Consider the following 13,696-nt stretch of genomic DNA (forward strand, 5'->3'; position numbering starts at 1 on the left):
CAAACCTGCTGCTGTTTAGGAGCCAGGTCTCCTGCTTCAGCCTGTTCCTCAAGGTTGGTGGTCCGAAGGCTAAGGCTGAGGGAGGAGCTGAGTCCCAGCCTCCCTGCATTCCTCCAGCTGATCCTCTTCTTTGATATGTGGGAGTGTGGGTTAGGTTTCAGGTTGCAGAAAGGACATTGCCATACACTGACCATAAACACAAGCTGGAGAAGTCAGAACTGACACTGAACTGTAGCATAAAACCTGTGTGAGTGGGGGATGCCAGGACCTGGTGCAGCTTTTCTTCTATATAAACTTGCTTAATGTATTTGGAATGATGGTGAAGTGTTAGCACTGAGTGGTGCTTGTGGGACCAAGGTTGTTTTCTGGTGGTAGTGCTTGAGCACCCGTGTTTGAAACCTCTGTCTTGCTCTGTGTCCAACACGCTCTGCCAGCAGCCTCGGAGAGCTCAGGGACTCAGTGAGTGCACAGATTAGTTTGTTCCTCCAAGTTAGTGCTAAGCTGCAGAGGGGGACAGTCTGGGGAAACTTGGAGAGCTCCTGGCTGTTCCAGGCTGTAGGGCTGTGACCGTTTCAGTGCTGTTAAACAGACATCTCTCCCCAGGAGGAAGAGCCCTGTACTCTGCTGTGTTTGACTGGCGAGCCCACATGCGGCACAGGGATCGTCTCCTGAGCCTGCTTTCATCCCTTTATCTCCTGGGTTGGTCTGTGAAAGTCATTTGTGTTACTTCACCCTCAAAGTGATGAAACTAAGTTTGGGATTTGGCTATCTGTCTGCAGAGGAGGAGGGGAGCAGAGGGAAGAGACGTTTCTCTGTGCAAGCCAAGAGCTCTGTGGGAAGGTCCAAGCTAATGCTCCCCACTGGCTGCCTTGGCTCCGGCTCGAGCCAAGCCCTTGCAGCAGACTAGACACAAAAGAAAATACACAGAGTCTAAATTGACTGGTATGAAGGGGATGTGCCAGAGTATTCCACAGCTCTTCCTTTTCTGCTTGTCTTTGATAACTGTCGATTTGCCTAAAAACCTGGATTATTAGGGGTTTTTTTTACCTTTTTAAGCATATTTCAGGCTGCCCTGTGTCAGACCTGTGAACCTGTTCTGAAGCTTGCTAAATGCTATTGAAAGATTCCCCCTGCCCTTGATGGGCTGTAGGTGTGACAGCATAGACCTAGAACTGGCTTCATATCCATCGCAGGGGACTGGGAGGAGAAGGAAATGTTTGAATTCCAGTTTGCACCCAGTAGCGCTGCCCACCTATTTGTGATCTCTCTCAGTGGGAATTTCGCTGTTGGAGGCTTGCTGGCTTGTCTGCACCCTAAAAATTTATTGCCAGTGTTTGGGAGTAAACAAACACAGGATGTCTTCTGTGCTGGTGAGGTCCTTGTTGCTCTAGAAGTAGTGAGGGAAATGGAATAGGTCACTTGAGGGATCACTGCCTGACCCCTGCTGTGGCCAGCTGTGTCTTCAGCTAAGAGCAGCTTCTTGCCCAGCAGTGTCCCGCTGCTGAGTGTGAGGGAAGCCTGTCTTCTCCCTGTCCCTTCACCCAGCCCTGCTCTATATTGCCTGGTTTCCTATAATCCTTAAAGCACAGGTTCTTCCCTCCATTTTGTTTTATTCTTTAATTCATCTCTGCCCAGACCTGCTGCTCTGCTTCTCCCAGCACTGTTGCTGACTCTCCACATCTCAAGCTGGGCACAGATTCCCTGACTGCAGCATGCCATGGCCAAACCCTGGACCTGGGGGAGCACCAGGCACCCACCAAACCCCTCACCCATACCCGGGATCAGTCTCACACTGATAAAGCTGACCTGTTTCTGAACAGAAAGGTGAAATCCTGCAGGTTATTCCTTGCTCTGCTCTACATGTGGTTTATTTACTTGGGCATTTCAAACACAGAAGTGACACAGCGTTGTCAGAGTTACAAAATTACTTTTTTTATTAACCTACCCTACCGTAGAGCATGGATTTTCTTGTCAAATAATGCAAGAAGCAAGAGAAAACTCTAGCTTTATCCACGTGGAGCCTACAAATCCATATGGCTTCTCTGTGCTATTGAGCATATGAGTTCTTAGAAATGCAGCTGCCAGTAGTTTAGCTTGAGTACAGTCATTCTAAAACAAGCTAGAAATAAATAAAATACTTACATTTCAAGTACGAAACCTTGCAGTTGAATTCAGTATGAGGAAATCAGTTTATTCCTTTTCATGTTACCAACTACTGTACAGGTACTTGGGCTGGCAAAGTCTGCAGCTGCAGAACAGAAGAATGTTTTATGTACGTGACTTAATTGAATCATGTGTTTAGTCTTCCCTTTAGGCTATCATGTGAAGCTGTTTAATGTCAGGCAGAAAGAAGATTTTTATGGATGCATTTAATAAGACATGAACTCACTACTGCTGCTGGCCCCCAATTTTTGCCTGATGTCTTTCTGGTGGGGAAAAAAAAAAGTGGCACCTTAATTATGTCTCACAAATAATGACACCTACCAGCTTTTGATTAGGTTATTAGCAGGTTGATGTTACTTTCAAATTGTATTTAATTGAGCATGAGTGACTTTACCAATGCTTCTCTACAGCTCTAGGAGACGGGACGTTGACCTCTCATGGGGATCCTGACTTGGTTGTTTCGGCGGCTTGCTGGCGGCCTCCGGTACGCGGGGCTCTGCCCTGGCTGAACCAGCATGGACTGCTGGCCCGAGTTCCTCTGAGACTGGAAGATGCTTTGCTCCGTTGCACTCCTCTCCGAACAGGTGAAAGTCAACCCAACGCCCACATCGCTCTTCATGGTTCTGGAGGTGCCATCAGATGAGCCGTCGAAACACCTGCCCAGGGCGATTTCCTTGGCGATCCTCGGGTCTTGGTCGGTGACGGTGTAGATACCGTAGTTGTGTCCCAGTGGGTCAAGAGGCGCCAGCATGGTGTACTCACTGGTGTCGTTGTTGGTGGCCATGGGCAGGTGGTTCACCAGGTACTCGTGGAGCATGCTGTTGACACTCACTCGGCGGCAGCTGCCCTGTGGCACCACCTTGACGAGCGTGCGGTCCACGCGGTCTTGGTCAAAGAGCATTCCACTGCACTTGAACTCCACGCAGGCTGCCGACACGTCCCGCTGCTGGGGGTCGCGGGTGCTGCGGACGTCCCTGATCCCATAGAGCCTGCCAATGGTGCGCGGGTGCGTCCCACCCATGTTACGAGATCTTACGTTCACCTCTTGGGGTCCGTTTATTTTCACTTTAATGTAGCAGGCCCTGAATTCCATGGGCTTGGGCCACCACGCCAGGTAGTCATCAGTCCAGCTCATGAGGTCATCTTCACTGAAGGGAACGGTGTTGAAGTCGTACCGGTCTCCCTCTATCCTGTAAAACCTGAAGTGCGCAGCGCTGTGAGGAGCTTCCTCACATTCACTAAGGTTTTCATAGGCATAAATAGGGCCATTGTTCTCTTCTGGGGAATTGGGGCTTGGCTTGGCCATGTTGATGCTGAATGCTGTTTTCTTAGTGTTGGAGTCCTCGTGGTCTGTCCTCCTGTAGTTGAGCTTGTTGAGGTATGGCTGTGGGACCCCAATAGCAGCAGGGTTGAGTTTGGGAGCAGAGGGCACAGCTTCAAGCTCTTCGCCCCCCATGCTTGCCAAGATATAAGCTCCATAGGCCTCAGGGTTTTGCTCGTCGCAGAAGGCGGGCACACAAGCACCATTGGGACCAGTGACTACACTGTCAAAACGGCCCCATGCTCTGGGGTTGGAGGAGAACCCTGGTTCTGGCTCCATATTTATAATAGAAATCACAACCCCTTGGATCTGCTCACTTTGCAGGAATCTCTCACTTCTGTAGGCTCGGACTTTGACGTAGCACCGTCTGCTCTCCGGAACATCCAGGTTAAAAAGCCGCCTTTCTTTGATCTCCATGTTCCCAACCAAAAAAGTTCTCTCCTCCCTTTTGTGCCGTCTGCTTTTCTCAACGTTGAAGTCCCCTTCTTCCTCCCACAACCCTGTCTCTGGGTTCAGGGACCAAAGCTTCATCTCTTGCAGGTGCTCTGACATCTTGACCTGAGCAGCATCCAAATGAACCTTCACATCTTCTGCATTAAGGGACTCAGTGCCCCGTTCATCAGTGAAGTCCACGGAAAACATGCCATACGTGCGGAGCGGAAATACATCTCCTTCCTCATCTACAAAGTTCAGGTCACTTTGTGTCACAGGGGCTGTGGAGATGTTTCTTGGGTCCAGAAATGTCACGCTGGCTTTCACTTTGCCTCTGTAGGCCTCTCCATTTTTCCTATAAAATGCATTGGGAGGAATTTCTAATTCAGCAATTGGGTCATCTTCTTCCATTTCTCCCAAAGAGATCACATTGGTTTCAGTGGATTCCAGCGTAACGGGGGGGTTCTTTCTTAGTAGCTTGATGTCATGAAACACAGCACCTCCGTTTTCCTTGAAGGGCAGAACTTTTGTTGTGTTCACAAACTTCTGCAGCCGATCCACAAAAGTTAAAACCAGTCTCTCCATGTCTGCTGGGACATGGACGGAAAAGGTTCCCTTGTAGCCAGTCATACTCACTCTCTTGTTCCCCATGTAGATGTGGCCAAACCTCAGTGGCTCTCCATTATCTGCTGCTGTGGCTCTGCCTCGAACCATTATTTTGGTCTCAGTGCATTTTTTGCAGCCACATTCCACGATGACTTTAGTGGGGAGTGTGTACCCATTGCAGGATATGTCCCTGGTTTCCATTTTGGATACCCCACAGCAGTAGGAGACATTGTCCTTACACCGGAGTCCCTTATCCAGCTTCCCCACACAGGTCTTTGCTGGGCACTTGCCCACATCATAGTAGAAGGAGTCTGTTGCTTTTTGGAAGCAGTCATGAGGAAGTCGGATGAGGTGGCTTTGGGGCTGAGGGTCACAGGGTGCCTCTTCTCTTCCTGTTGAATAGGATTTCTTAATGAGCAGCATGATATAGTTGTACAGACATTGTTATATGGTCTGAAACCCTTTCAGCTAAACATTTCTCCTAATAAGAGTGAGGTTTTTGCAGGATTCTGGTTAGCTGAATTCATCTGGCCTGGTTTCAGTGAAGCAGGTAGCTCAGCTTTAGGATTAGGTCCCTGATTAAGAGCTGTTTGCAGGGGGCATCCCAGCTGCTGCTGCCTGGCTTTTTGACTATGGCCAGAATAAAATGTGTCCTACAGTTTTAAAAGACCCCTAAACAAACAGCAATATTCCCATGTCAGGCAGCAAGTACAGTGGGAAACCAACTGAAAACAGCAGATTGAGCTTGGCAGGTCATCTGCAGTCCAGAACTCCAGTTTGTAGAGGGCATCTGGTTCATGACCAGCTCACACAAGCTTGTCTGCAAATTGATGCATGAAACAAACTCAAGTATTTTTCCTGTAACTTTTCTTTCCCACATGTATCACAGTTTTGGTTCCTGCAACACCAACGCCTCCCCAGCTGCTTGAAGAGCATCAGGCACATTTTCTCTTACCTATGACATCCAGCTTGGCAACTTGGGACTTGGCCGACCCCCCGGCGCTGCTGGCCTTGCAGAAATACTCTCCTGACTGTTCTCTGTTCAGGTTCTTCAGAATCAGGTTGTTTTTATATTTGTACAAGGAGGGATCCAGCAGTGAGCCATTGTGGTACCTGCCAGGAACAGTTAAGGGGACAGAGTCTGACTGCCTGGCTAGAGCAGAGCGATGGCCTAATCCTGCATCGTGCCACGTGGATTCTGCCAGACCTTCTGCCTCAGTTTCCCTGTTTTTAGGTTGGTTATGTGGCATCACCTAAAAATTATTCTCCTTGCCCTAGCAGTACTGAGATGTGGCTGCTGGGCAGCTGGTGGGCAGGCAGAGCTGCCAGTCTTTCTGCTGAGGTTTTTAAACTCTTTTGATTTGGTGTGTTTTTCCAGTGAATCCCTCAGCAGATGACATTGCTGTGCCAGGTCTGCACGTCTTGAGGAAGCCATCACTTGCAGCAATCAGTTCTCAGCATATTCAGCTGGTTTATACCTATAACCCCACCCTTATGGAGAGAGTAAGGAGGCAAAACTGGAATCCATGGGACAGCTAAGACTTTTGGCAGATCGAACTCGAGTTCCTTACCAGAGGTAGCGGTCAGGGGCTGGGCTCCCGCGGGCGTCGCAGCAGAATGACACACTCTGTCCCACTCTCCTGGCTTTGTCCTCAGGGCTCCTGAAAATGTAGGGTTTTCCTGCAGGACAAGGAAAAGGTCATCTCGTTACTCTTCCCCTCCTAAAATCACAATTTATTTCTGATTACTGCATAAAGCCTCCTGCATCCCCCCCTCTTTGGGGCTACCTGATCGATGCAGCTGCACTTGGATCGCCAGGTTTCTCCGGGTGCTCTCAGGCACGGTGACAGTCGCTGTTGCATATTTGGCTTTCTTTATTTTAAGGGTGTTTTTGCCATCAGGACAAATCCCTGGGATCCTAAACATGCCTCTGTTGTCGGCCATTGTCAGCAGCTTGAGTTTCTTGGCTTGCAGGTAGACCCGGGCATCGTCAGCGGGCGACCCATCCTCGAGAGACACCTTCCCGTGCAGAGTGGCATCCTCACACATGCAGGAGTCACAGTCAGCATTGACACGGCCCATGGGGCAGGTGATGTTGCAGCCTGGAGGAGAGGCAGGCAGGTCAAAAAACAGCCCCACGATGCTCACAGCATGATCTCGTGTCTGCTTTTAATTTAGATGCAATAAGGCAGATACTGCGTAAGGAATAAATTGTATCCAAAGCATATTTTTCCTGATTATCCACAGCTGTGCATTAGAAACACAGGGACGATGTCATTCTGAACCTGACAATTAGTAGAAAGCAGCCACGTGGATATAATTACAGCTAGGAACTGTTATTTACCTTCCCCAAAGGGCTGAATTCCGGGGAAATTTGAATCCAGCTCAGCACTGTGAGCTCTTAGCTCAACCCTGGCAAAATTACAAATTCAAATGCCTTAAACTTTCTAGGTTTCTGTTACCAATTCATGCCCAAAAGTTGTGACTGTAGCCTATACCAAAAGCTGTCTGCCCTTATTCAGTGGTATCCTGGCTTGGGCAGGATGTGGGGTAATTGCCAAGTGAGCATTACCCAATGGGTTTAACAATTGGTCTCCCAGTGATTCTGAAACATATTCATTACCTATAGTGATTAGTCCTGAATAATAATCTTTCTAAAGCTCAGGTCATTCCTTTTATAATCACAGGCCATCCCTGTGCAGCAACTACCTGATAATTTTTTTCAAAGCTGGAAATAAATGTAAGAAATCAGAGAAAACCTGAAACAACTTTCCTGCAGAAAACATTGACTGTTTTCAGAATTATTTGTTAAAAGCGGATTATAAGAATAACATAATTGATTACAAGCCCCTTTAGCAGGAGCTGTGGCAATTTGATATTCCCAACACTTCTCCTTCTTGGAGATTGCATGGAGGCATCTGCCTGCAACTAACTCTACCCTGAGAGCTGCTGTTATAATGAGATTAATGGGATGTTTTTCTATATTGACAAGATCTTTGTGAGTCCCTGATGATTCCCCATATCTGGATCCCCGTTATCTTGCTATTTGGCTATAAACTCCCTGTGCTCTGTTCTCCAGACTTGCTTGGGAATCACAGAATTCTGGTAAAGGAGAGAAAGATGGTAAAATGACAGCGAAGGGAACACAACGCCTTCGTGGTGGTGAGACCAGGACATCCTCCCCTGCCCGTAAGTGAGGTTATAGGAGCACCTGAGCAAACATGTCCAATGCAGAGCCGCCCTTCCTCAGTTGCTTCATTACAGTGCACGCCCCAGAGGCGCTCAGCTAGGCAGGATCTGGTACGCTTCTGCACCCCGGTTTGGCCACACTTTGCTGAGCACTCGCTCCATTTCGACCATGGAGACAAAAACCTTTTTGAATCTTGCACCAGTGGACCTTGAATAACATCAGTGGTGTGTTACTGAGACGCACATTACACGCACAGCTGCCCCAAAACTGGGCAGTTGTTTTCTTAGCAGCTTCTATGTAGCTCAGACTATACATTTGGATATTATGCACCACATGGATTAAACAGACTCAAAGCATTTCAGGGAGCTGAGAAATAAAGCACAAGAAGGCGTCTGAAGGCTTCTGACTTAATTCCCCGCAGGCTACCGAATTCAGGATGATTAAGATAAACTCGAAGGGAGCAAAGTGCAGGCAGCTCATGCTTAGTGTTGAATAACTTTGGCTTAAAGGAAATCAAACACACATTGTCATTTCAATGCTGTCTGAAGGGCAACACTTGCCTGTGTTTCAAATGTGGTTAAATAGGGGGGGAAAAAAAAAGGGTAAAATTTTTGGTATGACCATGTTGAATGGCTTTAACCAAACTTCAACATATGTTTTCTATAGGGGCAGCGTGTGTCCTGTTGTGAGCACCACTTTTACTGTGTGCAAACCAGAAGCCTGAGATGCTACTGAGCAGCCTGAGCACGTCAGGGACCAGCTGACTGGTAAAACACGGAGAGAGTTTGCAAAAGACATTTGAGACTTTAATATGGGGTTAGATTTTTAAAGAGTTTCTTTAACGGGGCTACTAGATGTTATTAATTTAAGCTACTTTGAATGGATGAGATCCACTCCAAGTATGAGGTTTGGGCTTGTTTTTAAATGACAATGTTCTAATAATGTTTGCAAGGATGAGCTTGTGACTAAAGTTTCTAAAAATGGGGTTTCTTGGAGATGTGTGCTGTGTCATCTCCTGTACCTACTCTTCCACCTAATTTGTAATAAAGCAGGTTGGGTTATTTCCTAGAAAGGCAGACAGGCACAGGGCTGGACTGTTCCTATAGTGATGGCCAAAAACAAAGCATGTGGGTGTAAAAGACCCTTTAAATGAGAGCAGCCGTGGGAGCAGCATGTCTGGTTTAGAGTGAATGCTTGGCTTAGATGGGCAAGTTTTTAATGTGCTGGCACATCAGCACCTCCATTTCAGCACCCCGAGTAGCACATCCATGACCTTATTTAGTAATTTGAGGGATGCAGGAGGAGGTGGGCTTGGAAACATGGTCCCATCCCATGGATAAATGGCCATTTGTGCTCTCTCCTAGCAAAAATTTAATGTGTAGCAGAGTAAAGTTGGGTCTCAGCAAGATCCTAAGCTCATTTGGGATCAGCTGCTTTAATCTGCAGGGCTATTGATAATAGGATATGGAGAAGGGAGTGCAGTGGAGGAAAAGCATTATATGGCTCTGCGTAGCACCTCAACAGCAGAGAAAGCAGAAAGTGGAAGAAGAGGGAGAAGCTGAGGTGTAGAGCTCTGGCAGGGATGTGGGGAGGTAGGGACAGGGATACCCCATGGCACCGCCGGCAGGAACCTACTGCGTCTGACGTAGGTGAAGGTCGGGTCTCCCCGGCGAGAGCTGCTCCTCGTACCTGCGGGCAGAGGACACTGGGGGTGATTTGAGCAGGGTTTTCCAGCCATGGAGCCAGCCTCAGCACCACTGCCCTGTGTCATCCACTTCGAGGGGAAAACAATTCTCCTGGTAGTTTTCCTAAAAATAACTCTTAGCAAGTGAAGGGGACCTCTGGGACTCCAGGGGTTTGGTGCTTTGATTCTTCCCAATGGCTAAGATTGCTGCTGGGAGCCAGACAAAAGGCTAGGACATGAATCCTTTGGATATGGCATCAGCATGTCCAGCCCTTTCAGTGCCTGCTGGAATTTAAATTGCAAGTGCTGGGCAGTAAAGATTGAGTGGTTGAGGCATCTCCTAGGAATTAATGAGCAGAGTGGGCTCTGCAGGTCTTTAATGCCTCACAGGCTTTACTTCTAAAGGAATGGTGTCACAAACTGCCCTGAGCATGGGGACAGGCTGGGCAAGGGAAAGGCAGGTCAGAGCATGTGCTGGCCCATCCCTGGGCTCTTCTCACCCTCCCAGCCCCGCATGCCTCCCACAGGAGTCGGGGCTATGGTCACATGGTGACCTTCCCTTTTCCAGGAGAGGAGCCAACAGCGTGTCAGCAATAGCCAAAACCCTACAGGAGGTCATGGATTATTAACATTTATTCCATTGCTTAAATCACAGAATCATAGAATGATTCTAACCCTAAATGTCCTCATCTACTCAAATAAGATTGGCTGGTTGTAAATTGTTGGGAAAATTGTCCCAGCAAGGGAAATCCACCCAAGGTGGGAATTAACTTACTCTCCAAGCTGAGCATTACCAGCGGGCTGAAGGTTTTCTGTCCTATCTGGACCCTGCTGAGGGCTGGTTTCAGAATCCTTTGTCCTAAGGGTTGATAAATGAAAGAATAAATCAGATGAATACAAAAGATAAAACTTATTAATTAGATTCAAAGGACCAGGCATCCTTATGCTCAGTATTACTGCTTTCTCTTTGGGTTGCAGTGCAGGAGATGCCGAGTGAAGCATCACTGCAGCTCAGGCATGATAAAAACTTTCTATTTCCCTTATCACCAAAGGAAAATTTTTTGTACTTCCTGTGTTGGAACAGCTCAGATCAATTCATCTTTCTATACCTGTAGTGATAAAATATATCTTGCCTCTCCCTGCACAGGGAGAAACAAACCTGAGGTGGATGAGGTTGGATGTTGTGATGGGACATGGACTGGTTTCTGCGCTTGCTGGCCACCTGCATGCCTGAAAGGAGCTGGTGGTTGTGGCTGGTTCCTGTGGTACTTGCTGGGACCAGTCCTATTTAAACTGGGGAGCAAAGCCCCAGCACCAGCTCTCCCCTGTGCCCAGCTCCCATGGGTGAGGACTGGACAATGTGGGGTCTTGGGGATGGCAGGCAGGGATGATCCCAGCATTGCCAGTGGGCTAGTGAGCTCATCCCTGGTCAACCAGAGGCTGGCTGAGCCTGGCTGACTCACAGACATGCTCTGGGGGCTGGATGGGAGCCAGTCCTCGTCTGGAAGTTGTTTGGCCGGGCAAATGCCGCTCTGACCCAGACCAGGACCCCGCATGGATGTCAGGCTGTGTCTGCTGGCTCAGCGGTGCCACAGACGCGCCTGCGCTGGCAGGGACAGTGCGGGGACTGCAACAGGAACGTATAACCTTCACCTAGAATGGATGTGGCTCCCAGGAGGAGAAGGAGGAGGATCCAGCCTTTCACAGTGACCATTGTGGTCTCCAGAGATGACCAGGGGCTTCTTGGAGTTTCCACAGCCGTCCCACGCCTTCCCCAGTCCTGCAGAGACAAGTCCAGCCAGGTTGAGGCTCAGCCAGGTCCTGCTGCTTTTGGGAAGCTTCTCCCAAGCTGAACCAGTTCAAAGCATGCCATGAGGCAGCTTATAAACCATGCCCACCCACCCAACCCCAGCAGCTCCTCATTTTTCCCCCCAGGGAGGAGCAGCAGGGGCTCCACATCTGTGCTCGCATCCCCTCTGCTTCTCACTGTCACATCTTGAGCCCAAATCTATTCTGCAGAGCACTGCTTTGTAATGACATCTCCTTAACGTGCCTTGGAACAGCTTAAATACTTCTACAGGGATCTCTCACAGCCCACACGGCACCACAGGCCCCCTGACACCCCACTCTGCTCCCTGCAGGAACAGGGACATCTCCATGTCTCCATCCCTCTGCCTGCAAACTGTGTAGTGCAAGGATAGCATCTTATCCCAGTACATCCCAGAACGTGGGGAAGGGGACGGCTCCTAAGCACTTCTGAAAGTGGAAAACCCCGTGCACAAGCCAAGTCTTTGCTGCAAGTGTGAGCAAGTAGCTCAATATTTTCCTTTTCCTGCAGGCAGAGATGTGGGACTGAGGCTTTGTATCACTCTTTCCCAACTCAGCCACTTTAGACCTTGTGACTCCCTTTGCCCTGTGGCATCAAGAATTTGAGTATTTAATTTCTGAAGGTACCCATGGAGCTGGTGTTATCCCAAGTGAAACCAGCTGGTGCTTTATTTTATGCATCCAAAATTAGTGAACCAGGGGAGAGGAAATGTTGCCTCAGCCTTTCAGTGCCTCAGTTTCCCCATAAAATGTGCCGGACAAAGGGCAGCCAGCAGTAAGAACACTGTTATTCGTAAGTGGTACTAACCATCCCCTCTGAGACTGGGGAATGTGGGACTAAGAAATACTTTGATTATGGCTCAGCAAATCCCAATCAAGCAAAAATAACAAGCAACACATGAGAGGTGTTTTGTGGGCTTACGGTGGGGCCGTGAACTTGCAGCCAGACAATAACCAGGAAAAATTAACCCTGTTTCCCACTCGGCGCCTATTTTTGGAGCTGACTGTGACTTGTTCAGCGCTGGGTTTGGGATGGGATACGTCCCTCTGTCCCCGGGACACGGGATGCTGGGAAAGGGGGGGTTCAAGCGGCTGGATCTTGGCGGCAGGGAAGGTTTGGAATTGCCTGCGTCCCCCCACGGCAGGGAGCTGAGGGAGCCGGTGCGGGACAGAGCCGCGGGAGATCAAAAGCCCTGTGTGAGTAAAGCACTGTCCGAATCCCCGCTCCCGCTGTCCCCGTAACGCATTAGCTGGGATGGGGAAGGGAGAAGCGGAAAGCAGGAGACCTCATCAATGTTTTTCAGCCTCCATGCTTTCATCTACCCATTAATTAATTTCCACCTCGCCTTCAATCACAGCCACTGTTAATTACGCCGCTTTAATAACATAGCAGAATTATATAATCGCTGTCTGCCACGGAGGGGAAAAATTTAGCAGGGTTGGGTTGCGTTTTTTCTCTTACCTAAAAAAACATAAAAACCCCAATTAAGGAGAGTCCCGTCCTCTCGCCACAGAGCCGCCAGTCGAGCCGAGATCCGGGGGCGAGGCGAAGGCTTGTCAGCTGCGGGTTTAGGGATTTGCAGGCGGTTGGGAAGAAGAGAAAGTTGCAGCTTACCGAAACTCTCCTGCGCCGTGCCGAGCCGGGCTGTGTGCGAGGCTCCCTGCCGCCCAGGCGGCGGGGTCGCTTATATAGCCCGGCGTGTAGCTTAGAGGATGGCAGCGAGCCACGGACCGCGAGCACAAACAGATCGGACGCGCGAGGAAACCGCAGCCTGAATAATCCCTTAATAAGGTGATGGTAAACAAAAACTTGCGGCGAAGCGGCAGCCGCCGGGGCTGGCAGCGGTGCCACGGCGTGGCGGGGCAGGGCACGGAGTGGGTATCACGTCCCAGTGTGGACACTGCATCCTGGCACAGCACCGTCACTGTCAGGGGTTCACCTGGGGTCTGGATCTAAAACAGATGCTGCCGACAGTTCAAGGTGGAGATACAGAAAACAGGCAATGAGTTTTGGGGATGCTTTTTTGGCTTTACGTGGTCTGTGACAAACGCGGTGCCCACCCAGCGTTGCCCTTGTTGTTCCCCCCTTCCATTGGGGTATGGCTCAGCTGGGCACCATTCCCTGCACTGCCTGCTCACCTCTGCCCCTGCACTGGCTCTAGCAGGGGTCAAATGAGGTTGCTGTGGGGATGTGAGGATGTGGGACAAAGCCAGAGGGATTGGTTTGTGCTACTACACCAGCAGTAGCACAGAGCTGCAGAGGCAGGACCATCCTTGCAAATAAATGTTACTGCATCTCCCTCGAGCCATGGGGAGATCCAGCAATAACCCCTAACCAGAGCTGCCTGCTTGCCCCAGGCTGGCTTCAACCCCTCAGGTCTTTCCTCTTTCTGCAGCTATGTTTTTTCCCATGTAACTTGTGGCAGCTGGTCTGTGGATTTGGGGCTTCTGAGTGTTGACAAGGCATGCGGCC

At 49.5% G+C, this 13,696-nt stretch overlaps 2 protein-coding genes across 4 annotated transcripts in view; one reads left to right on the plus strand and one right to left on the minus strand.

The window, feature by feature from the left end:
• Nucleotides 1-1,907: 1,907 nt before the first annotated feature.
• On the minus strand, nt 1,908-12,945 carry CILP (cartilage intermediate layer protein). 3 transcript variants are annotated; one of them, XM_051797162.1, is made up of 9 exons: nt 12,686-12,945; nt 11,050-11,176; nt 10,172-10,255; nt 9,348-9,401; nt 7,734-7,919; nt 6,310-6,624; nt 6,094-6,202; nt 5,478-5,635; nt 1,908-4,914 (listed from the first exon to the last, which is right to left on the minus strand). In XM_051797162.1, the coding sequence occupies exons 2-9, from the start codon at nt 11,108-11,110 to the stop codon at nt 2,576-2,578; spliced, it is 3,306 nt and encodes a 1,101-aa protein (XP_051653122.1). In that variant the 5' UTR covers nt 11,111-11,176; nt 12,686-12,945; the 3' UTR covers nt 1,908-2,575. The 3 variants fall into 3 exon arrangements, with proteins under 3 accessions (XP_051653122.1, XP_051653121.1, XP_051653123.1); XM_051797161.1 differs by having other exon boundaries at nt 9,321-9,401; XM_051797163.1 differs by having other exon boundaries at nt 12,839-12,902.
• Nucleotides 2,732-13,696, plus strand: part of LOC127475386 (gonadotropin-releasing hormone II receptor-like) — a 28,272-nt gene continuing 17,307 nt past the window's right edge. The window contains exons 1-3 of the mRNA XM_051797174.1: nt 2,732-2,747; nt 7,602-7,711; nt 8,379-8,479. The gene's annotated coding sequence lies outside the window, so the exon portion shown is untranslated. The remainder of the gene's footprint in view (nt 2,748-7,601; nt 7,712-8,378; nt 8,480-13,696) is intronic.

This window comes from Manacus candei, unplaced genomic scaffold, assembly GCF_025592945.1.
Source record: "Manacus candei isolate 608988 ecotype Guabito, Panama unplaced genomic scaffold, ASM2559294v1 h1tg000046l, whole genome shotgun sequence".
In the NCBI taxonomy this organism is placed as follows: domain Eukaryota; kingdom Metazoa; phylum Chordata; class Aves; order Passeriformes; family Pipridae; genus Manacus; species Manacus candei.

Excerpts from the sequence above, each read along its gene's own strand:
- CILP (XM_051797161.1), bottom strand. The coding sequence starts at position 11,110 with ATGGTCACTGTGAAAGGCTGGATCCTCCTCCTTCTCCTCCTGGGAGCC. Across the intron at positions 9,402-10,171 it reads GGTAATGCTCAGCTTGGAGA|GTACGAGGAGCAGCTCTCGC; the intron begins GTAAGTTAATTC and ends CTCTGCCCGCAG. Across the intron at positions 6,625-7,733 it reads CATTGGACATGTTTGCTCAG|GCTGCAACATCACCTGCCCC; the intron begins GTGCTCCTATAA and ends CCTCTCCTCCAG.